This window comes from Taurulus bubalis (genome assembly GCF_910589615.1).
Source record: "Taurulus bubalis genome assembly, chromosome: 2".
Classification (NCBI taxonomy): domain Eukaryota; kingdom Metazoa; phylum Chordata; class Actinopteri; order Perciformes; family Cottidae; genus Taurulus; species Taurulus bubalis.
The window spans coordinates 14,994,466-15,018,595 of record NC_136590.1 but is presented as its reverse complement, the minus strand read 5'-3'; the positions used below and the strand labels follow the sequence as shown (position 1 = coordinate 15,018,595).

General features: G+C 40.8%; 3 protein-coding genes across 5 annotated transcripts; 2 read left to right on the top strand and 1 right to left on the bottom strand.

Moving 5' to 3' along the window:
- Positions 1 to 203: 203 nt before the first annotated feature.
- On the top strand, positions 204 to 6,140 carry arsg (arylsulfatase G; the record flags this gene model as incomplete). The annotated part of the gene is made up of 10 exons (XM_079233978.1): positions 204 to 430; positions 569 to 804; positions 1,686 to 1,800; positions 2,072 to 2,218; positions 4,340 to 4,548; positions 4,653 to 4,733; positions 4,835 to 4,943; positions 5,409 to 5,529; positions 5,644 to 5,734; positions 5,860 to 6,140. 10 exons carry the CDS (start codon positions 204 to 206, stop codon positions 6,138 to 6,140), a joined length of 1,617 nt encoding a protein of 538 aa, XP_079090104.1.
- A 434-nt stretch (positions 6,141 to 6,574) lies between these two features.
- On the bottom strand, positions 6,575 to 13,825 carry LOC306733178 (WD repeat domain phosphoinositide-interacting protein 1-like). 3 transcript variants are annotated; one of them, XM_079214378.1, is made up of 12 exons: positions 13,647 to 13,825; positions 11,998 to 12,080; positions 11,269 to 11,438; positions 11,057 to 11,153; positions 10,371 to 10,468; positions 10,148 to 10,240; positions 10,002 to 10,072; positions 9,387 to 9,494; positions 8,705 to 8,869; positions 8,511 to 8,618; positions 8,272 to 8,411; positions 6,575 to 7,987 (listed from the first exon to the last, which is right to left on the bottom strand). In XM_079214378.1, exons 1-12 carry the CDS (start codon positions 13,730 to 13,732, stop codon positions 7,866 to 7,868), a joined length of 1,341 nt encoding a protein of 446 aa, XP_079070504.1. In that variant the 5' UTR covers positions 13,733 to 13,825; the 3' UTR covers positions 6,575 to 7,865. The 3 variants fall into 3 exon arrangements, with proteins under 3 accessions (XP_079070504.1, XP_079070505.1, XP_079070506.1); XM_079214379.1 differs by having other exon boundaries at positions 11,269 to 11,435; XM_079214380.1 differs by having other exon boundaries at positions 11,269 to 11,481; positions 11,999 to 12,080.
- A 1,342-nt stretch (positions 13,826 to 15,167) lies between these two features.
- Positions 15,168 to 23,474, top strand: prkar1ab (protein kinase, cAMP-dependent, regulatory, type I, alpha (tissue specific extinguisher 1) b). The gene is made up of 11 exons (XM_079234725.1): positions 15,168 to 15,278; positions 16,853 to 17,068; positions 18,004 to 18,174; positions 18,271 to 18,362; positions 18,471 to 18,532; positions 18,621 to 18,667; positions 18,785 to 18,943; positions 19,072 to 19,132; positions 19,372 to 19,493; positions 20,731 to 20,812; positions 20,969 to 23,474. Exons 2-11 carry the CDS (start codon positions 16,895 to 16,897, stop codon positions 21,139 to 21,141), a joined length of 1,143 nt encoding a protein of 380 aa, XP_079090851.1. The 5' UTR covers positions 15,168 to 15,278; positions 16,853 to 16,894; the 3' UTR covers positions 21,142 to 23,474.
- The last annotated feature ends 656 nt before the right edge of the window (positions 23,475 to 24,130 follow it).

Sequence of the window (24,130 nt, the reverse complement as noted above, 5' to 3'; positions counted from 1 at the left end):
CCCAGACAAATAAGCTTTTCATTGTACAGTGTAACTGTCTGTTATCTGTACATTGGGCAATAAAAATATCTTGAATCTTTATTATACGTTTATTTAATTTAGTTGACTTTGTCACATGGATACAATGTTGTTACATTGTACTCTGCATGCCAGCTAAAGTTAAATGAAACCTATGTGTAACCCTTTGCAGAGCTTGACCCAAAATGGTGGAGGGTTTCACACTGTTTCTTTTGTCTGGGATGGTGATGTGTGGTCTGCTGCTCCACACGGTTTCCCGACATGGAACCAGTTTGAATCCGCCCAGTAGGAAGCCCAACTTTATCATCATACTGGCAGATGACATTGGCTGGGGTGACCTGGATGCTAACCAGCCTGCAGAGAAGGCAAACAACACGCCGTGCCTCACCCTGATGGCTGAGCAAGGACTAAGGTAGATAACGTATTCCTTAATTCTGTACCTGATCTATTAAGTAGCTCTGAATTCCATGTAATACTATCAAAGTCGGGTGTAAATGCCATGACCCAACCTCTCTAAAAGTATCCTTGAAAAGATCCTTACTTCTTCCAGATTGACAGACTTCCATTCCCCTGCCTCAACCTGCTCCCCATCCCGTGCTGCCATCCTGACGGGCCGCTATGGCCTGAGAAATGGCGTGACTCAGAACTTTGCTGTGAACTCTGTGGCCGGTCTGCCTCTGTCTGAAGTCACCTTGCCCCACCTCCTACAGACAGCGGGGTATTATACCGCCATGATTGGGAAATGGCACCTCGGCCACAAAGGACCATATGGTCCAACTAACAGAGGTAATTGGGAGCTTGACATTTATAGCCCAAAACCCATTGGCACCTAACTTAACACAACAGGCTCAGATCAGGGAAGAACTTTACAGAGGTGTGTGAATTTTGGTTGAACTCACCCCTCATTATTTAGCCAATCAATGGAGATTGGTTTTGGGTATAAACATTCCATCGCCTACAGGAATGGACAAATCAAAATTGAAGCACAAATACACCCTATTACCATATACTGTTAGCTATGTTTAGTTTATGTCACCTCTTTGGTATCCTTTTGTAAAAGCATAGTACAAAAAAAAAATACAGGTGGGATTCAATAAAGTTATCTGAAACCTCAGCAAACCCGATGAGGAAAGTCGCTCGCAACAGAAAAAAAACTATAATAGGAATATTCATTGAAGAGTAAGATGTAAAAAATTATAAATGGTATAAGGTGATGATAAAGTATGATACAAAAACTACTCAAAGGTTACAGTCCGGCTTTGAGGATGTGCAAAATGACATCAGTACTATTACTAATCGAAGAATTGCTAAGACACTAATGCAGTGCCACGTACAAGCATTGATGTAACAGTTGAAGTATTTAAAACATTATGAAAATGTTTGTGTACGCCACATAAAAGAATGAGATATCAGCTAACGTATAAGGTCATCTTTTGTGCGTATGTGAGAACACATACACTGTTTGATAAGCTTTAGAGCCTGGAAACTGATCACACTGTAGTTCAGAGACACAGTGTCCTTCAAAGGCATTTTTTATGGTTGACTAAAATGGTCAAAAAGGAGCTTTCAAACTCAATTTCTTTCTTATATTAATAAAACATTCTATATTATTGGTTGAGAAATATTTCTTCTTGTTAATGTGTAAATGTGTATTGTCTCTTTGTTAGGCTTCGACTACTACCTTGGTATTCCCTACAGTAATGACATGGGCTGCACGGACATAGCAGGGTTTAATTTGCCACAGTGTCCTCCCTGTGACTCATCTGGACCTCAGGTGATCAGGTGTGACTATGTGCTCCATACTTAAACAAACATGACGCTCTCAGGCCATAATTTATTTAATTCATTTGTATTTGAAAGGGTCGATGCAATTTCCCATAGTTCTAATATTGGGCATGAAACTCATGAGGACAGAGAGATAGCTATAGCTAATTTTCAACTCCCTCGTTGGGCTTTTACATGAACAGTGCAATGACATATAGAGCTTTCTATATCATAAAAACACAATATAATATAATATATGTCATTATTCTCCATTGTCCACATGCTTTAGATTGAAGAGGAGTGTACATGGAGGCTGCTATTCCAAAGTGGGCCTTCCTCTGATTGAAAACAGCAGTATTGTGGAGCAGCCGCTTGACTTGTGGACCCTAACGGAGCAATACAAATCTGCTGCGACCAGGATTATACACAATGCAAGGTACAATACGGCTGCAAACAAACACAATGCAATAAGACATTTACATTAGGCTGCTGACGTGTGTGGCATTTATTTGACACAAATATGTATTACAAGTCATTCTCCTCTCTTTCTCCTATTTCCTAAATACAGTCTATGGAGTAACAGGGACGTATGTATGTGTGTGTGATTTAGTCTAATGTCAACATCATATAACTATAATATACTGTATCATAGTGCCTCCATACAGATGCAAATAATGATTTTGCACTGATTCAATTTAAAATTGCATTTCAAAACAGCATGGCAGATGTAGCTGCTGATCATAACAATACCTGAGAGTTTATGTTTTAGTTCCCTGCTGTTTTTTTAACCTAATTAAGCCACCTGGGTGTTTAATTAGGTTAGGGCTCAACAATAAAGATTGCCCGTTGGCCTGGGGCTTGTAAAATGCCACATCGGGCAAGTAAATCCAGCAACTCACTTCAGCATTTCAATTATCCTGGAAACAGGAATTTACTTGGGTGGCTAGAGGATATGGGTGAAACTCTTGATTTATTCACAACAATTGGCTTTAGCCATTGTACATTAAGTACAAAATGTAAGTAAACATGTACTTCTGACCTACTTTGTGTCAGTATGTCGTCCACTGACTCAGCAGCTGATGATTCCTAGTCCGTCAGTGTGAATGAGGGTGAAACTCAAATGTGTGTCATATTTGACAATAGGGGAATGAAACAGCCACCCAAACACTGCAGTAAAGTGCTTCAAAAGTCTCAGAAACTCTTGTCTCCAATGTCACGTAAGATATTGGTAGACCGATCATTCATTACAGGTGGGAGTCTCTTTTTTTTTTGCCAGTGTGCAGCTGTTATCAGTGAACAGACCTGAGCAGTATGATATTATTACCTGTGTTTCATTTGGGGAAACACAAGGAAGGAAGATCAGGTAAATCAGCGGGATGTTGCTAATTTATAACCACCTGTACTTCATTTGCCTTCCAGAGGCATACAAATTACCACGGGATGGAAATGAGGCCGTGCTGCAGTGCAGGAATATGTCACTCAAGTATAAAAACTCTATGTTTTTTACGAGTTTTGGAGGATATTGGAGTTGTATTCATACTTGTTGATACCCAAAAGATTACATAATGGCAGTACAGTATGAAGTTTGGGAAATTGAGTTCCCTAATATAAAGTTTTTTATTTGGATAGCCTGCCAATACAGTCTCGGTTTTGTGAGGCTTGATTGTGTGTGTGTGTGTGTGTGTGTGTGTGTGTGTGTGTGTGTGTGTGTGTGTGTGTGTGTGTGTGTGTGTGTGTGTGTGTGTTGGAAGAACAGGAGGAGGGCAGTAAACCCTGCTGATTACAGCTGTCTGGCAACTTGACTGCATGCTTTATTACAGGGTCAAGTGAACTAGTGCAGATGTCAGTCATGTACTAGAAGTTAAAAAATTAACTAGAATATGGCTTGGGCATATTTCTGATAAATTACACCATCACAGTTTAAACACTAGAAGTTGACAAACAAATGTGAAATTACTTTCGTCTTGACCTTTTTGAAATTATTTTTGTTTTTACTTTCCTTTTTTCCAGGTTTAATTCAGATTTCATTTCAATTGGGCCATGCCCTATTTAAGTTAAGCTAAATGTAAGAACAACAGGTACATCTTTATTTATATATATATATATATATATATATATATATATATATATATATATATATATATATATATATATATATATATATATATAGTATAAGTTCACACCAATAAACGACTGAAAATGTAAAACGTGAAACTGTTTAGTAGTGGAGCGTAGTTGTATTGATCGAAAATTGGTTGAAAACTACACATTTACAATTTTTTTGCCCCCATGAACTTTAAAGTAGTAAACCTCAGTGTACACATCCATGCACTATGAATTTCACACAGAATACATGATTGACCTGATTGAATCCACAACATATACTCGAGTTAACCTTTCAACAGTGGACTGCAAATGCCATGTTGAGGGTATCCAGTATCGTATGTATGCAAGCCACTAAACATTAGCAAATAAGAACTATGTACGTATTGCATTATGTTGTACAAATCATTGAAGTTCTCTGACAGGGGATGCACTTGATTGCTTGTCCCTGCAGGCAGCGAGGACAGCCCTATCTCCTCTACATAGCGCTGGCTCACATGCATGTTCCCCTGGCCCCTCCGCTCCCCCCAGATGCCACCAGCCGTCGCCCAGATGACGGCAAAGTGTACGCGGCAAGCCTGCGAGAGATGGACAGCCTGGTGGGGGCGGTCAAGAGCACATCCGATGCCACAGACAAAGACAATACTCTCATCTGGTTCACTGGTCAGTCTACTGGATGGATGATGTCTGCTCTCCCACACTACCAGTGTCATAGTTATTCTGGAAATACTAGGAAACACAGTCTTATGTGTGTGCGTTGCCTTTAGGTGATAATGGTCCTTGGGAAAAGAAGTGCCAGTATGCAGGAAATGTGGGACCTTTCCTGGGAAAGTGGCAGACCAGAAGTGGTATAAAAAAATAAACATCCTGAGAAATTAGAAACTCCTTTCATGCATGCTTTATGAAGGGGATTAATACTGTACAGTTTATTATTTTGCTTGTGCGTTAGGCGGAGGCTCAGCTAAGCAGACCACCTGGGAGGGAGGTCACAGGGTGCCAACTGTGGCTTATTGGCCCGGGAGGATCCCTGCAAACACCACCAACTCAGCCCTGCTCAGGTACTTCCATTTTACCAATAAGCAGAGACTAAATACCTCAAAATACTTGATCCTATATTTACTTTATACCTCGGGACTCAGCGTTCCCAGATATGATAGATATGATGGACCCGACTCTATTGACTGAAGCATAGCACTAGTTCTCTGGGCAGGAAGATGCATTCAGAGACATTTTACATGGTAATGTCGATCGGTCCTCCACTTTTATCCAGACTGAAATAGCTTGATAACTACTGCATTTTTTTGTCTTTTATTTTGAATAATAATAATAAATATTTTTTTTCTTTCTTTTTAAATATGTTTACAACTATTGGATGGATTGCCATGAAACTTGGCAACTTGGAAAAGATGAATCCTAATTTGGTGATTCCAGCACTTTCGTGCCACCAGCAGGTCAAAGACTTCAAATTAAGACTTGCATGATGCAAAACAGTCTTTTCCTCTCCTCCTTATATTCTCTTGCAGTGGAATGGACATCTTCCCAACCCTTCTGTCCTTGGCAGAGGTAACTCCCCCCTCAGACAGACGTTACGATGGCATTGACGCAACACATATCTTCCTGCACGGTGATAAGACTGGTCATGAGGTACGAGGTATTTTTTGTTTTCAGTCTTCCTTTTGTTTGTATAAATAATTCCCCTGTATTGTCAGTGGATTAGATTCTCGTTGCAGACACAAGTTCTTCTTCTCTTTCTTGTAGTTTTTGTTCCACCCGAACAGTGGGGCTGCAGGGGAGTTTGGTGACCTGCAGACAGTTCGAACAGAGACACACAAAGCTTTCTACATCACAGGTACGGGTCGTATACAATGTATCCACAGTGCAAAAAACAATCACACTCTATTACAGTCACAGCTCATTAACATGTGTCTGCAGTGCTGCTTGATATGTTAGACACAAATCCTCTTTTCTCTGCAGGTGCAGCTGAGGCGTGTGGCGGCGCAACAGGAATGCCGACGCTCCATGACCCGCCGTTGGTATTTGACCTGGAGTGTGACGAGGCGGAGGAAACCCCCCTGAATGTCGAGACACCTGAATACCAGGGGATAGCGGAGAAGGTCGCCCGCGGGAGGGAGAAGTTGTTATGGGACATTGCCACCGACAAGTCTGTGGCCACAGCCGACTACAGCACAGACAAATCAGCAGCGCCCTGCTGTGACCCAACACAGGCTGTGTGCCGCTGCCACACACTAGGCTAAGGGGTGGGGACAACACACACACACACACACTAGGCAGAAAGAGAAGCACACAGATGATGCAAACAGACGTGGAGACAAATATCACCTTTAGATGTGCTCAGCTGTTGTTTTGCAAGATGCATTTTTTATCAAGAAGCAGCAGAGATGTGCAAACAAGCAGATGGCGGCTGAACTTTGACCGGTTGGAATTGTGAGATCAATAATACAAATTTAGAAAAGAGATATATCAGACAGTAAAGACAAAACTACAATTTATAAATCAATTTGTTGCAGTGTAATTAAGTGGAATTAATGTTTGTTGATCTTCACAGGCTTTATTATTATTATTATTTGTTGGATATTTGAGGAGATTTATGAAAGGATTTAAACAGTATCAACATAAATGATGCTATTTAAAAAATAAATGAATAAAAACTACACCATGCATAGGTTGAATCACTTCTCAGCTTTAATAAGTCTCTGGTGTCCAGTATTAAACAGCTCAATGCAGCGTACAGGTGTCCTAGCAGCGCCACCTTTTGGCAAATCAAATGCTATTACCATGTTACTTATAACAGTACTATATATAAATGTTATATATACATTATACACACAATACAAATCCTCAAAATATATTTACGCATGGTAGGTCGTTGCGTTGATGTGTAATACTTCAAACATTTTGCAAAAGAATATTTCAAACGTCAAAGTAAAAATGACTTGCATGTTAATATACTGTTTTCAGCATCATTTATAGTAAATAAAAATATCAGGATATCACTGAAATTCAAGGACCTGTAACTTTACCCTGTACAGCTTTCACAGTTAGCTGATGACTCCTCAACACATATTATTAGGTTACATTTGTGTCAGGTGTTTAGTCTCATCTATTGCAACCATAATTAGTATGACAGCTGCATCTGCAAGTCATATTATACTTACTGCATGTATCATGATTTAAATAGGGTATCACGCTTACCACATCTTTTCCTTCTTGAGGGAACTACTGCCCGTCTTTATTGAGGTGTGACACATTTAATGCCCATTGATAACATCCCTCAGGCCTGATTAACAAATATGTCCTTACTATATACTTTCAGGTGCTTATTTCTAAGACTTGTAAGTGACAGAAAACAAGAAATGATCTTAAGAGAGTTGATTTATTTCATATTGTATTTATATTATTGTCGGATTGCACTTCTCTTGTTTAGAAGCTGCTAAAATGACCTTCCTGGTGACCTCTCTTAAGAGCATTTTTGTGGATCTTGCCCATGATTACTTCAAAATGGCTGCAGGCCAGGCCCGCCTGTAGTCTCCTCTACTACCATAGTATATTCAGTCTGCTCAATAACACTGCCAGATCAATCACATATACATCTGATTGCTACCATGATAATATTGTGCAACAATAACACCACTGTGTTGTCAAGGTTCCATTATTTAAAAAAATAAAGTTTAACACTGTTGTTAATGGCGTAACATGGGAGTTAACAGTGGGACTCTTAGACAGTCTTTCAATCCGTCTAATATTTGATTCCTTACAAAACGTGAGAGGGACGCAGAAGACAGAAACACCAGGAAGTAAAATTCTGGTGAGATTTGACCCGAGGCCAGCAGGGGTACACGTGGAAGGGTGTGGGTGTCGCCATGTCTCAACAGAGGAAAATTGTTTTACAACTTCCTGCTTGAAACAGTCTGATGGTTATGCAAGGATTGGATTAGAGGTTTCATGAGAGAGGGATTTGCTCAATTACTCTGGTTGCTGAATGGAGGGAACTCGTTCTCGTCATCCAGACAGACGGGGCCCTCAGCGAACTCGTGCTCTGGGATGACCTCACCCTTCTCGGCTCCACCTTCCTCAGAGTAACCTGGGAAGAAAAGGGAGGAGGAAGAGACGGTATTTGTCGCCAGGAGACATTTGAGAAGTTTTGAGGAACCCATTTCTAAGATACAAACTAATTTGAAAAACGTATTTATTCATATATAAATTACTTTGCATCTTTGTTTCTGGAGTTGCATAACACTATTTAACACTTCAAACATATTAGTACAAGAGCCTGAGTAATATAGTGCACACACAGTAGGTTTTAAGACGTAACTGATAACTATCCAGTTAAGAATATAGGAAAGGTTTTGATTAGGAATACTGTACCCATGAGAGTGGTGGAGGAGGGCGGGGTTGAAGGGAGCGCCACAGTGGCAGCGTATGATTGGCTGACTGGTTGGGGAGCGACATCCTCTGGATTCTCCTCTGTCTTCTCTTCCACCTGCTCCTCGCTGGAGTCAAACAGCCTGCACGGACAGAGAAGACAAAGACATAACAACATCGTTAACACCCAACTGACCAAAACAAGCTTAAGCCAAAGCCACGTTATACTAAGACATACACACCTGTGTTTTTGGATCAGGACGCACTCGCCTCCATCCTGTGGATCCACATTATAAATGTAGAGACACCCGTCTGAGGATGCCACCAGCAGACGAGGGAGCTTCTGAATCCTGACAAACACAACACACACTTTGCATTCACAACACATAAATACACCTCTTAAAAAACATCCCTCTCTCGTCTCGCTCCGCCTTACGTAGCGAGGGCGCTGATGTTCTTCAGGCCGAACATGTTGAGTCGCACTGTGGCGAAGGCTCTGTCCTGATGCATCATGTCGGACACCTGGGAGGGCAAGTATGTGCTGGCTGCTGTGAACATTTTGCCCATGTATGCTGACCATGTGGGAGACTCCTCGTCTTGACTGGAAGGAAACAACGGGGGTCAGAGTTAAAGGTGCCAACATGAGTTAATCAAACTGGATTTTACATACTAAGATACTTGGTTGAATGTCATAGAGAAACTAATGGATTACTTTACATCCGAAATACAGCAGAGGGTGCTGGTCCTTCCATGCACTGTCATTTTCTGAACCATGCAAGGTTCAGAAAAGGACAGTGCATGGGACGCAGACCTCTAATACAGAGGAAACACTTGTTACTGTAACATTGGAACATTTTTCCAAAGATTATTTATTTTTAAGTCTGGAAATAACAGGCTTCATTTTTGCAGGCTTCATAACAGGCTTTATTTTTGATCTGGATGGAAGAACCAACTTAATTAACATTGTTCTAAGCTGGTTAGTCAAGTAAGTAGTTGATCGACAGAAAACAAAGCAATGAATTATTAAACAAGTAGAAACAAACTGTGTGTGTGTGTGTGTGTGTGTGTGTGTGTATGTGTGTGTGTGTGTGTGTGTGTGTGTGTGTGTGTGTGTTTACCTGGGGCTGTGCTGCTCCAGTTTAAAGATATGGACTGTCTCAGTGTTGCTGGAGGCACACAGGAACTGGGTGTCGGCGCTGAAGGACAATGAACTAATGCTGACATATCTGACACCGAGAAGAGACGGAAAAGATTAAAACATTTATTATTAGATGTATATTTTTTATTTAAAAAAATACATGCACATAATATATTTAAAAGAAATATGTATTCACAAGACCACATTTAGCCAAAATGTAGACTCTCCATGTTTTTAAATAAGAAATGATGACGACACCTAGTGTGCATGTGTGTCACAGCCTCAATAGTGTCTCTGAGTCTCATGTTTCCCCTCGTCTTAATCACAATGTCCTTATCACTGATACTCGGTCATTGACACTGGAAGCGGCATTCACAACCAGCTGCCATTGGCTACTGAGCAGCAGGAGTTGTCTTACTCACTTGAACAGTGACTGTTGAGTAATAGGAGGGTCATTGAAACTGCTGACCTTGTGTCACGCAACCGCCACAAATCATCGTGTCCACAATGTGCTTGTTAATAGTTTCTCATTGAAAAAAAAAAAAAATATATATATATATATATATATATATATATATAAATTGTGAGCGCTAACCTTTTCATGCCTCTGCGGAATTCAAACAGTCTCTGTCCCTCAGGAACGCTGAAGACTCTGATAACGGTGCCCTGTAGAGGAGAAAGTGGTCAGACAGAGGCTGGTGGGCGATGAAACAGAAGGAGGGATGAGAAAGGAATCCTTACCTTCTCTGAAGCGCTGGCCAGTTTGGTGCCAGAGCCATTGAAGGTGAGGGCCGCCAGGGGACTGTCGTGGGCTTGGATCAGCGTCAGGGTGCTCTAAAGGGGCAAATACATGTCTAAGGACATCGGCACTGCGCTGCTTGTCCCCATGGAGGTTTTCAAGAGGCATGATAACAGCTGCACTTGTTTTCCTTTGCTGCTATGTGAGAGTTTAATGTGGCCTCACCAGGTTGTTGGCATCGTAGACAGTGATCTCTCCGATGGTGGCGCTGCCAGGGTACGCTAGGTAGGAGTTACTGTGGTTAACGGAGAGCGCACAAAGACCTACAAAGGAGCACAGCAGAGGATAAAGGCACTCTCCTTTTTCTTCCTTGGTTTGATTTTCCTGTCTTTATTCTTCAACACACCTATTGGGCCAGTTGCTTTACAATGGAACTACACACGTGTCATCTGTGTGGGTCTATTATATGTCAAGTATGGTCCTGAAAACTGCCAAATCCAACAAACTATGCATGTCAACACAATATTGTATAATATAAAATTGTTTTGCAAATGCATGGTTTGAGTATCTGTTTCTATTATAAGACTACATTGGCACTGTGCAGCCTCGCAAGTAGCGCTAAAGCAACGCTATCTACATTAAAATGGTGCTGGTATGACCAGTAGCTCCACGTGGCTAATATTAGCAAAAGTGTTCTACAACTGACGATACTGACTCAGTCATGCTGGCTTTAGGACTCCTCTCTGCTTGTGCTACTATGTGATAGGATTTAGCATTAATCCTATAAATGTCACTTTAAGCAAAAGTTGTATATTGTTGCTTGAAAGTGAGGTAATTCAGATTTTGGTTCCATTCTATAGGAACAAATGTGCACACTTGTATATATGTGCTGTATAACAGCTTGAGTGTACCTGTGGGGTTGCTGGGTGTGTTTAGCAGGGTTTTGAGTAGTTTCATGTCTTTGATATTGTGGATGTAGACCGACTCCTCCAGGCACACCACCAGCCGCTGAGGTAACAGTGACAGACGGAAGGGTCAAGATAAATTAATAAAATATAACATAGCACAATCCAGAAGCAACAACTTTGAAGGATTACGGGTATAGAAAGATTCTGTTTTTTACCTGTCTGTTGAGCCGGACGGAGAGGATGTTGTTGGAGTAGCTGTAGTTACAAATCTCTGTGCCTTTCTTGAAGTGGTAAACGTTCATTCGCCGTGGCATGGACAGACTGACCACCACCACCAGGCTGCTGGAGAACAGTCGCTCCACTATATAAACGTCCGGACACTCTACTGGGAGAGGGACGAGTGAAAGACCTTGGATACGGATCACATGCTTTTACTCAGATAAAGCCATGTAAGCTCATATCACCGGTACAGTGAATGCAAATACAATACCTTCTGTTTTCACTTTCTATACAATTTCCAGCACTTCAATTACAAATGACAATGGGTTTACTGCCTAATGCTCAGCTACCAAACCACATTAGCTACACATTAATAGCAACTGTCAGTCCCTCGAACAAGGAGTGCAGTATTGAGCTCAAACTTCCTCCAAACTTTTTTTTTTTCATTGTTGCTATTGAAGATTTTGAAAATGTCTTGTGTTCTGCATGCAGAAGAGCAAACATGTTGCGACCTGTATGACCAAAGTGACCACAGCTCAAATAATACTGTGGAGCCTTCTATCACTCTGCAGTAATGTCGCCTCAGGGTGGGGATGCTGCGGTGGCACAATGCACTGACTGTAAATGCGTGACTGGATGTGTAGACGTGTATACGACATTATCCACTTCCTGTCACTTTAACTTTAAAGGACGACTGCAGAGAGTAAATACAGTGTCCATCTTACCTCCCTCGTGGATGCAGTCCAGCTTGTCCACAGCAGTGACTGAGAAGAGCCGGTAGCCGGTCTTGGTGCCCACCGACAGAGAACTACAATAAAAACACAAACACATATCATCTTAGCAGTAACATCCACTATTGTTATAAGGGGAAAAATACATTGATAACACTTTAATTATAATTTTCAATTTCATCCATCCATCCATCCATTTCCAACCACTTATCCGGGGTCGGGTCGCGGTGGCAGCAGGTTCAGCAGGCCGACCCAGGCTTCTCTCTCACCCGCAACACTTTCCAGCTCATTCTGGGGGACCCCGAGGCGTTCCAAGGCCAGCCGGGAGATATAAACCCTCCAGCGTGTCCTCGGTCTTCCCCGGGGTCTCCTACCAGTTGGACGTGCCTGGAAAACCTCTAATGGGAGGCGTCCAGGAGGCATCCTGACTAGATGCCCGAACCACCTCAGCTGACTCCTTTCATTGATTACAAAATGTATCCTGAACCGTTTCCACGTGGAATCTGATGTGTTATATTGGCTGTCACACAGATTACACACACACACACACACACGCACGCACGCACGCACACACACACACACACACACACACACACACACACACACACACACACACACACACACACAACCAACATTTACTGTCAACGTTTTGATACACATAAAGTCTACCATTGTTGCAGTTAAATAATCACAGAGAACCATGTTAATTTGTTTGGTAATACTCAAACAGATTAGCGAATGGATTTGGTTAAAAGGAATTGCTTACTATTGAAAATAATAAAATTATCCACTACACACACACACACACACACACACACACACACACACACACACACACACACACACACACACACACACGTACAATCCCTTGTGTAGCACTGCACACAATAGGGGTAAATATATGTCATGGATGTCATACGCCACTGGCTCTATGACTGTCATGATCAAACTTACAGTCGCATGAGCTGAGAGAATTTCTTTGCAGTATTAATAAGTGAACCATCATTCGCCTTGCATGAGTAGTAGCATGAAGCCAATGTGTGTCTGTTACTGACAGAAGGGGTCACCAGGTCAGATCCAGGCTTTACCTCATCGGGGGATGGTAGTCATCTATGACAGGATTTCTTGTTTAATCAGCACAGCTGTGATGCAGCTCCCATCGAAATATGTTAAGAGATGTGTTTGTTATAGTTAATAAACCCTAAACGTGGGTCAGAGTGGAGTCCAAAAACAATGATACAGGGACCTCTGACTATAAAGTTGCTTTCAATAATATGACTATAACCTGAATATGAAACTATAATGGTATGTTAACTGGTGTCCATAAGAAGTATTATGGACATTTACGTGGGACAATATAGAGGCCTGTTTTCCATCGATTGTATTACGTTGTGTCTTATTACACAACAGACAGAAGTTCCGTTACTAATTGTCTAGTTTAATATTCAACGGGCCTACTTCACTTATGGACTAATCTAGAAGTTGTCATTCAAGTTCTTGGACGCGCGCACATACAACTCCCTGACTGTTGGCGCTATTACCAAGAGTGACAGAAAACAAACCGAAGTATGTAAATGCGACTGTAAATAATGATGCAACAGTCAAATTGAGTTCAAGCTGGGCCAGGCCCGCAGGTCGCTTACGTGGTGTCCTGGTTAAACGAGGCGCAGATGAAGGCTCGGTGCACATCGGTGCCGTCCGGTGCGTCCTGGGACTCCTGTGACTCCATCGGAGCCGCCAGATCTCCTCTCTTCCTGCCGGCCGAGGTTGCTTGGCCTCGGGCTCAAGTCGATCCCCGCCGGAACCCGCTTCCCCTCCTCTGCCCCCGACTCCAAGCGCCACGCTCACACTCTTCAGGGAGAGGAATGTCCGGGCAGACTGGCTCAGATGGCACACATCACACGCCGAGTCAACTCTCCCAAATTTGAACAAGACAAAAGATAAACGAGTCCACCTCCTTAATGAGCGGCTTCACTTGAGTCAGTCGACACTGTTGTTATTATGTTATTAACTTCCAATATCCACACAGCAAAACAAAAACAGCTGATGGGTGGATGCGTCAATTTGAGGTGCATCCTGATTGGCTGATGGAAACATGTTGACTCTCCTTTCCGGCGTTTCCATTGGTCGAGCTGTTTAGAGCCTCGAGTTGATTTGACACACAAGTTGCCAATAAGACAAGAGCCGCCCATTTAGCGGAAAAGACGGACGATTGGCTAATTACTATTTCCGTCTTGTCACGAGGAATTGTTTTCATGATTTCATTGGATGAACCACGTATCAAGCTTTTCTTACTGCTCGTCCGTGCAGAGACACACCAACGACCCTGGGAGAGATGTGCTGCTAAACCTTTGTATTCTTGTGTTGTTTTACTTTTTATTGTTAGAATATTGTGTTTTTGTTGGTTTTGACTTTGCCTTTACGTATATTTATTTATACGTTTATGTTTGCGTAGCTTACCCAAATACAGGTGTTAAATAGTTTTCCTGAATTGTTATACATTTATTAGGCCACATACAATAGATCATCCTATAGGAACCCTTGGCTTTATGTAGCATATCTTTATTAATTATGTCACTTGTCAGTGGTGAAAAGTAAAGTACATGCATTGTTTTCTTTTCCTTTAAGTGCTTCCATTATATGTTACTGTACTGCATGTCATAGAGACATAATACTTTTTAATCCATGATCAGTTTATCAAATATGATGCTTTATTGGAGATTAAACTACCCATTATTATATACATCAATTAAATTAGCTGCATTTTGACCAGCTACAATATTAGAATACTGCTTGGACATAAATGTATCGGTAATAACATTATATATATATATATATACTACTACTATAATTATGATAGGGGGAATATTTATGTTTAATTACATTGAAAATCAAAAGAAGTTCATGCACACTGCAGTGAACCAGGAGGTCTGAGTAAAGACAACACTGAGAGATTCCTGTTATCAGGCTAATTTTTAATCAGATCTAAATCGATTTTTTTTTTTTCTTCTTCTCAATTCTAAACTATTTCCTTGACGTCACGATTCCGTGTGGTTCCCTTTAAGGTTGCCAGGGGTTACGGGCTCACATGTCAGAACGAGGAGAATTGACGTCAGTGACGGCTGTTGATTGGCTCTCAGCCGTATCCGGTGGGGCAGCGGTCCAGGGCTCGGGAAAAAAATCGAAGCGAGGAGGATCTGGTAACGGTACGCTTTGAGAAATATTATCCATCCCGAGTCGCTATCGAAGGGCTCGGCAGGAATTTACAGTTTCTTGTGAGTATTTGCGTGTTTCCAGTTCGTCTATCATATGACCTCTGGATAGGTGAAATTTGTTTCCTCCGTCTCTCGTTTGTTTATGATAGAACTCAAGATGGCGTCATTGGAGGAGAGCTTTGCCTTTGCACCGAGCTAGCCAGCTCGGCATCAAACTTGACACACTCTTTCACACAACGTCGGCCAAAGACGGTTACGCAAACGTATAAAACATAACGTATTCACACATTTGAGTGTTTACTGGTTATTATAATTTAGGGCAGGTCGTTTTTCGGTGTCTGTCTGTTCGCTGTAAGTTATTTGGCTGCAGCCGTCAGCCTCCTCATGAAGCCTTCCTGACCTAGACGGCATTACAGACGGGGAATTTACTTCATACTGGCTCTAAAAGGGGATAACATTTAGTCAATTTGTAAACCTTTAGATTCGTTATCATCATCCATCCTCCAGCATAGCCCTTTGTCATTTTTTCAGCAAGGTCATTTGTGCATCACAGTGTTTTCTCTAATTTAATTGACAGCCAGCTTCTGAGTAGACAGCAGAGGTTATGCTGCAGCTCAGTAATTGAATCAGAAAATGTACATGTTAGTCATATACTTTCACTACCTGCAATATTTAAACAAAAATGTACTGATAACATATGGCAGAAAATCCCTGTTCTTGATTATGTAGTCTCATCTCTTAATTGATCCTACCTGGTTGGAAAACAGTATAATTTGTCACTTTAGTTATAGGTTTAGATTAATGCAAGCCTTCCAAGTTTGAACTGTGAGTAGTTAGTTGCATAAAGGTTGTGTCCGCCTCATCTTTGATAACATGGCCAGTAATCTCCACTGGGCCTAGTCAGATTAGAAATTATCCGAAGCCTATTATACTAATGACATGCATGATACTTTTGCAAGGACAGAATGGATCGGTCTGTTTGTTCACTCATAAAAAAAAAAGAAGCACATGTTGGTTACATGAGGCCTTCCTGTTTTCGACAACACAGCTTGATCAAGCTCAGAGCTATCCGAAGAAGCCTATATCAGGCTGATCACATGATCGGGGATCTGTCGGGCTATTTTGCTCAGTGGCAGCATTGTGTCCTGAGATGTTAAAACTCCAAGCAACTGCACTTGCTTTAATTGTTTGATCTGTTTCACAGCCGATTGATTCTCTGGCCTTCATTTCACCATTTGCCCAAAAATGTGGCCTTCTTGTGTATGATGTCTTTGATAGAGGGCTTCTTTCAGGCTGGTGGAAAAAGTCAAGTTGTTTTGAGTAAATACACTTAGTCCCAGTTTGTTGTTTGTGGTCAGATCTGTGTGATCACATGACCCATTTTCACTGCTGACACTATGAAACACTCGGTCTCCTTAGTACCAGAACAACACCCCATCTCTCTGTGCCTTCACACTCTGGTTCTATTTTTCTCACATTCTTACGTTTTCTGTCCATCCATTTCTCATCACGACACACAGTCACCCCTACTCAGTGCTGCTTTCTGGTAATCCTGTGACTCCACGTTGTGCAGAGATGATCTGAAACTATGCTCTTTTCCCCCCCTCCCCCCCGTTACTGACCACTCTCTCCAGTAAAAAGGTTAGAGGTCACAGAGCAGGGTTGTGGTTGTCGTCATGGCATCTGGAAGTACGAGCAGCGAGGAGGAGCGGAGCCTGAGGGAGTGTGAGCAGTACGTGCAAAAACACAACATTCAACAGCTGCTGAAGGACTGCATTGTCCAGCTGTGCACCTCCAGGCCGGACAGGCCCATGGCCTTCCTCAGGGAGTACTTCGAGAGGCTGGAGAAGGTTTGTGTCTCTGCTTTTTGGTGGTCCTTATTGGTCAGTGGGCAGAAGGCAGATCATTATATACTTCTATATTACACCCAGACAGTTACTGTTTCATAAGTCAGCTGATAATTGCTATCATAAACTGTAAGTACACTTGGTCAGGCTATATTTCCTTTTTATATCTCCGGCAAAAAACAACAACACATGACACAGTGGATGTCAACGATGAAGCAATTTCTCATTTAGCCCGAATCACTTTTCTGTGGTGTCAAAAATAAGTCCGATAATAATGTTTTGCTTTAAAGCCTCTATAACTTTTTAACTAATTTAACGATTTATTAAATTAAGTTTAGACATACTGCCAACATAATTATTTTCATTCCACATTACCACACTACCATGAATTGTTTGCAAAAAAGAACTACAGCTTGTATGCTATTTATTATTATGCTATAGAAAGATGCACTCATAACTAGCTACTATCTAACTAGCTTACTCATTCGAGGTAGGAGTTATTTTATAATTCTTATAGCTTATTATCCTTTTTTAAATTACTAGATTCATTCAGATGCTCATCTGACCATACCATTGAAATTGTCATGGAGAATACTTTTAGCTATACCAAAACATAGAACAGAGAAACTTGGCAAGACATAGTTTTCCTGCATACTCCAATAGTATATTTGTAATCTCTGAATTGACTTGCCAGGCAGTCTGACAACTACAAAAACACTCTATGTTTTCAGGATAACTTCCAATATCATTTTTAGTTGTGCTTTAAATTGAACACTTGACTTAACATGGTTTTCATTGAAAAATAGTGTTGTATTTGCCTGGACATGGTACTTAATGTCGCACTTTATTGCACAAAAAGTGCTTTTATAAATGTCCAATGACTTAACTTAGAGAAAATGCAGCCACTTAAGACCTCCATCCCCTTCTCTGTCCTCCAGGAGGAGGCCAAGCAAATTCAGAACCAGCAGAAGGCCAGCAGCTCCCGTTCAGACTCGCGTGATGAGGAGGTGTCTCCACCCATGAATCCTGTGGTAAAGGGTCGCCGGCGGAGAGGAGCCTTCAGCGCAGAGGTCTACACAGAGGAGGATGCCGCCTCATATGTCAGAAAGGTAGACATGCACACGCGCAAGCAGCGACAAGAGTGTTGCAACACTTAAATCAGTATTATGAGAAGTTGTGTGACATCTTTGTGTGTTTTTTCTAAGGTCATTCCAAAAGACTACAAGACAATGGCAGCCTTGGCCAAAGCTATTGAAAAGAACGTGCTCTTCTCACACCTGGACGACAATGAGAGGAGGTACCTGTTGTTTTTTGTTTAAAAACAAAAAAATGTCTTTATTGATAACGTTTTGTTAATTGTGTAACTGTGTTCAGCTGATCATCTCACACATCTGCTACTTTTCAGTGACATATTTGATGCAATGTTTCCAGTCACCTACATCGCTGGTGAAACGGTTATTTTGCAGGGTAAGACGACATCTTTTCAGTGATTAACGTTAATCCAAATCCTGGGATGTCCTTGTGTGATGCTAACAGTGTTCTTGTCTGCCCCTAGGTGACGAAGGTGACAATTTCTATGTTATCGACCAAGGGGAGATGGATGTGAGTATCCGATCCTCGTCATAATTTGCAGGAAAATGTTTTAGATTTTTTTTTTTTGTTGTTGTTGTCAAGTTTACATTTTAACACCTTGGTCTCTACCCCACTAATGTGTGACAGGTGTATGTGAACAATGAATGGGTGACCAGCATCGGGGAGGGAGGCAGCTTCGGAGAGCTGGCCCTGATATACGGCACCCCAAGGGCGGCCACAGTTAGAGCCAAGACCAATGTCAAGCTGTGGGGCATCGACAGAGACAGCTACAGGAGAATACTTATGGTAAGGAGACATGTTTTAGTATGTGGGTCTGTAGTGTAGAGAAAGACCACTGTTTATAAAGCTTGGTTGGGAAATGTTTGTCATTAATCACAACACACTTGCACTAACACAAATATATTTCCCTTCAGGGTAGCACTTTGAGAAAGAGGAAGATGTACGAGGAATTCCTCAGGAAAGTGTCCATTTTAGGTGAGTTAATGTTTCAAATCGGCCTTCTCCAAAAAACATAGAAATAGAACAAGAGAAGCATGTAACTTGTGTTTGTTGCTGAGATTAAAATAACCTGAAAGAGTTCGCTAAAAATATCTCCCCTGAAAAGAAAACCAAAACGGGTTCAACCATTCAAATGAGACGTATTTTTATTAATTTTTCCAGGGTTGTCTGTTACGTCAGCTGATTTCTTTCTTATCTGTGTTCTCCCCCCTTAGAGTCTCTTGACAAATGGGAGCGTCTGACAGTTGCTGATGCCTTGGAGCCTGTCCAGTTTGAGGATGGACAGAAGATTGTTGTGCAGGGAGAACCAGGAGATGAATTCTTCATCATCTTAGAGGTATGTTTATGATAAATAACTTTCCCTCATACACACGCATGCCTTTCATACATGCTGCGTGTGTCACAGTACTTTGATTTTACCTTTAAACTCTGAAGTGCAACAGTTCTATAATTGGCTGTTGGCCTAGTTACATTAAACAGTTAGGAGGTGTCGGAGCCAGTTGATTTAATATTTTCAGCTCTTTAAACTAGTACAACCAATTTGTTACTCATACATACAGCGTGGTGTGAAACTACCCTTTAACATGTATTTGATCTTTGAACTGAAACGATTAGTCAGTAAATCGATGAGTCGATCAAAAGAAAATGAATTTGTCACTATTTTGATCTACATTACATTTCATTTAGCTGACGCTTTTATCCAAAAAGACTTTGATTTTTGCTCTATACACCGTAGACACAGCAACGGGGAGCAAGTAGGGGTTAAGTGTCTTGCTCAATGACACATTGACGTGGACTAGCGGAGCCGGGGCTCGAACCACTCTGATTGAGAGACGGGCATGCTAACCACTGAGCCACGGTCGTCATCGAAATAATAAAACGCAACAATATGACTAAATACTGGCTCGATTTTCTCAAAAATACCAATTTGTTGCTTTTTTTTTGGTCTTACATTTCTGTTAACTAGCAATTTGAAAATGTAATGTGCAATCCATTTATGATTTTTGAAGATAAAAAAAAAAATGACATTGTCGAGACAAAATAATTCATTGATTAATCAATCATCATAATAATCATTAGTGGCTGCCCCACTAAGTATTACATGTATTCTTTATTAATGGTATTAAACAGATTTTAATCAAGCCAGAGTCTATATGCATCAAAAACATCTCACTTAATTACTGCTTTTGTTGTTTAATTGATTGAAAGCTTCGTCTCAATATTAAATGTGATCATATTGTTATAAAAAACACATATGCTTATGTAATGTGTAACTAATGCAAGATTCATGATGATTTAATGAATGAATGCAGGATGCATCATGAATTTCTGTAGCTCACCATCAACAAATAAGAGTTAACTGCTTAATAAATGAGGAACTGACTTTAATCTCACATTTATTATAAAGTGTTACCAGTTATTTTCAAACCCATTTGCCTTTAAGAATGCACTTTTATGGAGATGATTTTTTACTCTGACAAAACTGATCATATAACTAAAGTCAAGAGATGAACAAGATGAATCTTCATGATCAAACTGGTGTGTATGTGTTTGTGTGTGTGTGGGGTTCTCAGGGTTCTGCAGCTGTGTTGCAGCGTCGCTCAGAGAACGAGGAGTTTGTGGAGGTGGGGAGATTAGGACCCTCTGACTACTTTGGTAAGAACTCATCACCATTTTTTATTTTATGTAATTACTTAATATTAGTTTGTGGTCCTGTTATAAGTAAAACAAATTTAAAAATATTGCAGCACCAAACGCATTCATTCTGTTTCTATGTTGGTTAAAAAATGTTAAACCATGTGTGTTCTCCAGGTGAGATCGCTCTGCTGATGAACCGTCCCCGCGCTGCCACCGTGGTCGCCCGCGGCCCCTTGAAGTGCGTCAAGCTCGACCGGCCTCGCTTCGAGCGCGTCCTGGGTCCCTGTTCAGACATTCTCAAACGTAACATCCAACAGTATAACAGCTTCGTCTCGCTGTCTGTCTGAAGGGGCGTCTCGCTCTCCACCCCCACCCTCCCTCCACCATCTCCCTCCTTTCTCCTTTTAGACCCAGGGTCCACCAATGCAATTTGCTTTTTTTGTCACTTTCTTCTTCTTTCCGTTGGCTTTTCTCCCTTTTTGTTTGTTTCACACACAAAGATAATTTAGTTGTTACACCCGTCACACTGAGGTGACTTTCAGCCATTCACCAGCGCTTGTACCAGCTGCTGTACGCTACCTTGTAGGCACAGTTACATCACACGTTACCTATGTTATATATGTATTTGCTGATTACGCTTTCTTTTTAGACTCAAACGCAAAGCAGGATTGTTAGAAGATCTGAAAGACATTAGGTTCTCAGACTGATGAGACAGGACAATCAAACTTTACATGGCGATTTTGGTGAATTTGTTGCAGATGTATGTTGAGGATTGAAGAAAAAAAAGAGGACTTCTTCTTCCCCGTTAAAGTTTTTTTTTTTGACACCGGTTAGCCTGATTTGATCAGAACCTAGAAACTGTAAAGAGCAGGAAGAATATGGTCACAAACAATTTTATCAGATGTTTTTTAAGGGTTTAGCTATATGATGGTTGTTGTTTTTTGGTTACCTTTTGATTGGCACGATGAGACGGTGACAAGTCTGTTTTGCTTAGTTGGAGAGAGCTTGTACAACTTAAGGTTACTATTTTATTGTGCAGCTACCAGGCTAGTGCCAAATGTTTATTATTGTCACAACACAAAGATGCATAGCCGTGGAAATGCAATTTGGAGCTCCAAACAGGAAGTAGTTATTACCCATAGTGTCCTCTTAATCTGTAGAACAACCATACAATAACTGCCTTGACTACTCTGAGGGGAAAAAAATCTAACAAGAGTATTAAGTGTATTTCAGTATTCAATTATTTTTAGTATTTACCAAACAACTTGGTCACTCTTCTGCTATAGTTTGTAATCAAAATGTTATCATAGTATAGTTAAAACGATCAGAGTTATATTATCATCAATGACTAAATGATAAACTTATGGTTTGGAGTGATGGTAAGCTTAAAAGAAATATATGTTTAACTGTCTTTTTGTAAACACTTATTTTTCCATAAATTCTATTTTAGGTGTCCAGTGCCACAAAGTAAATAAATGCTCCTTCTTGTCAACTGACAAAAACAGTATGTAATTGTATTGTGTAACACGTCATGGGTTCAATCTTTTTAAAAATAGATCAAATTCCAGGTTTATTGAAGTGAAGTCTTGAAAAAAAAACAAGAAGGTTTATGGATTTCAGGACACCTGAAGTATTTATGTATTAAAGCATCACAAGAGCTGACGGGCAGAGTGAGCAGATATTTATTTAAAACTAGTGTCATTGCTTATTGCCTGTTGAAAAGGTGGCTGTCTTTTCATCAGAGTAGCTTGTGATCTGTTCTCTATGCTTACTTGGCATGATGTTTTAGGCATCCAGTGATCCGGTATGAATGGAAGCGTATATTTAGAAAAAAAAACGGAAAAAAACCTGCATTCCCGTGCAGAAGCAGGAACTTTGTCAAATATTTGGTTTGTTTCTCCCTAGCTTAACTGCTTCATGCCTATTTTGTGTGTGTGTGTGTGTGTGTGTGTGTGTGTGTGTGTGTGTGTGTGTGTGTGTGTGTGTGTGTGTGTGTGTGTGTGTGTGTGTGTGTGTGTGTGTGTGTGTGTGTGTGTTCTTTTTTAAAGATCTTTACCAAATCACAAAATGTTGACTTCTGGATTATAGGCTTAACTCTTCATTCCTGCCTCACTTGTCTGTTACCAGAAATGACATAGAACCAGTCGTGTTTCTGTTTCGTCTCATTCGGAGCACTGGGATGCGCTTAGAATTGAGATGTTTGTTTGTACGTCCAAAAAGATTTGATTTTGGTGCCGATGGAAGGGTAGCCAGGCTAGTGAGAAGACATGAGTAATATGTATGTTTCTTTACAGTTAAATTGATCATCTTCATCTGATCCTTATCCTGATCCACAGGAAATGACTCCGTTAGGGGCATGGGTTTGACTCACCTTTATCGAAATATTGTTTTCATGTAAATAGCAGCATCATTGGTTTTATTTTCAAATGTTTAGCCACACTGCAATTGTCCCGGTTTGCCTTAGCTTACCTAACCTGGGCTTACGGTAGTCGTCAGTCACTCTTGCTAGCCCGACCTTCAGTGAGTTTGTTAGGTCTGCAGCACAGAGAGCTGCAGGCGATCAGAGGACCATTCTTTTTCTATTCTACCCTGTATTAAGTTTGACCTCCTGTATGTGCAAAGATGTTTATCCTTTTGGTATAGATTGTTCCAGATGGCAGTTTAAGCAATAAAAAAGTAAAAATGATATACCTCTGTGTATGCGTCCTATGTGTTGCACATTTCGCTGTGTTACTGCAGTTGTAATGGTGGCTCCAGTTTAGTTCAGTTATTCCCTCCTTGTACTGTAACTGGCTTTTGATTTCACTAGTTCAAGACCAGCTCACTACTATTGGATTTAGACTGTGTTTTAGTGGCTCAGAAAACAGATGTAATATGACATCTGTCCACCAGGGGGTAACATATTGCTGCAGAAAAGCCTTAAGCCAAATCATCATATCCTGTATAAAAATAGTCTGGTATATTTTATCTATGGACATGTTTTAAAAGTGAAACTTTCCTCCATTTCTCTTTTATGAAAGCTTTATTTCTAAACATGCTATGTCTGGTTAATAATGCTCTATATCACAACATTTTTCTCTTTTAAGTGGATTGTTATGACTTTAGATATTTTAGGTACATTTTCCATGCTGGGATATTTTCAAATAATAAGTTTTAAATTCTTAACAAATGTACTAGCTCTGGGGAAACTACCAACCTTTGCCACATTAAAATGGTTGCTATTAGTTATTTGGAGTTGGAAAAGATCAGTCTGTTCCTTCATTTCCTAATCTGTCATCCTTCATTTTTAACATTTATCATACTGTTGCTACGTCTTGGTGAAGATATGCTGTGGTA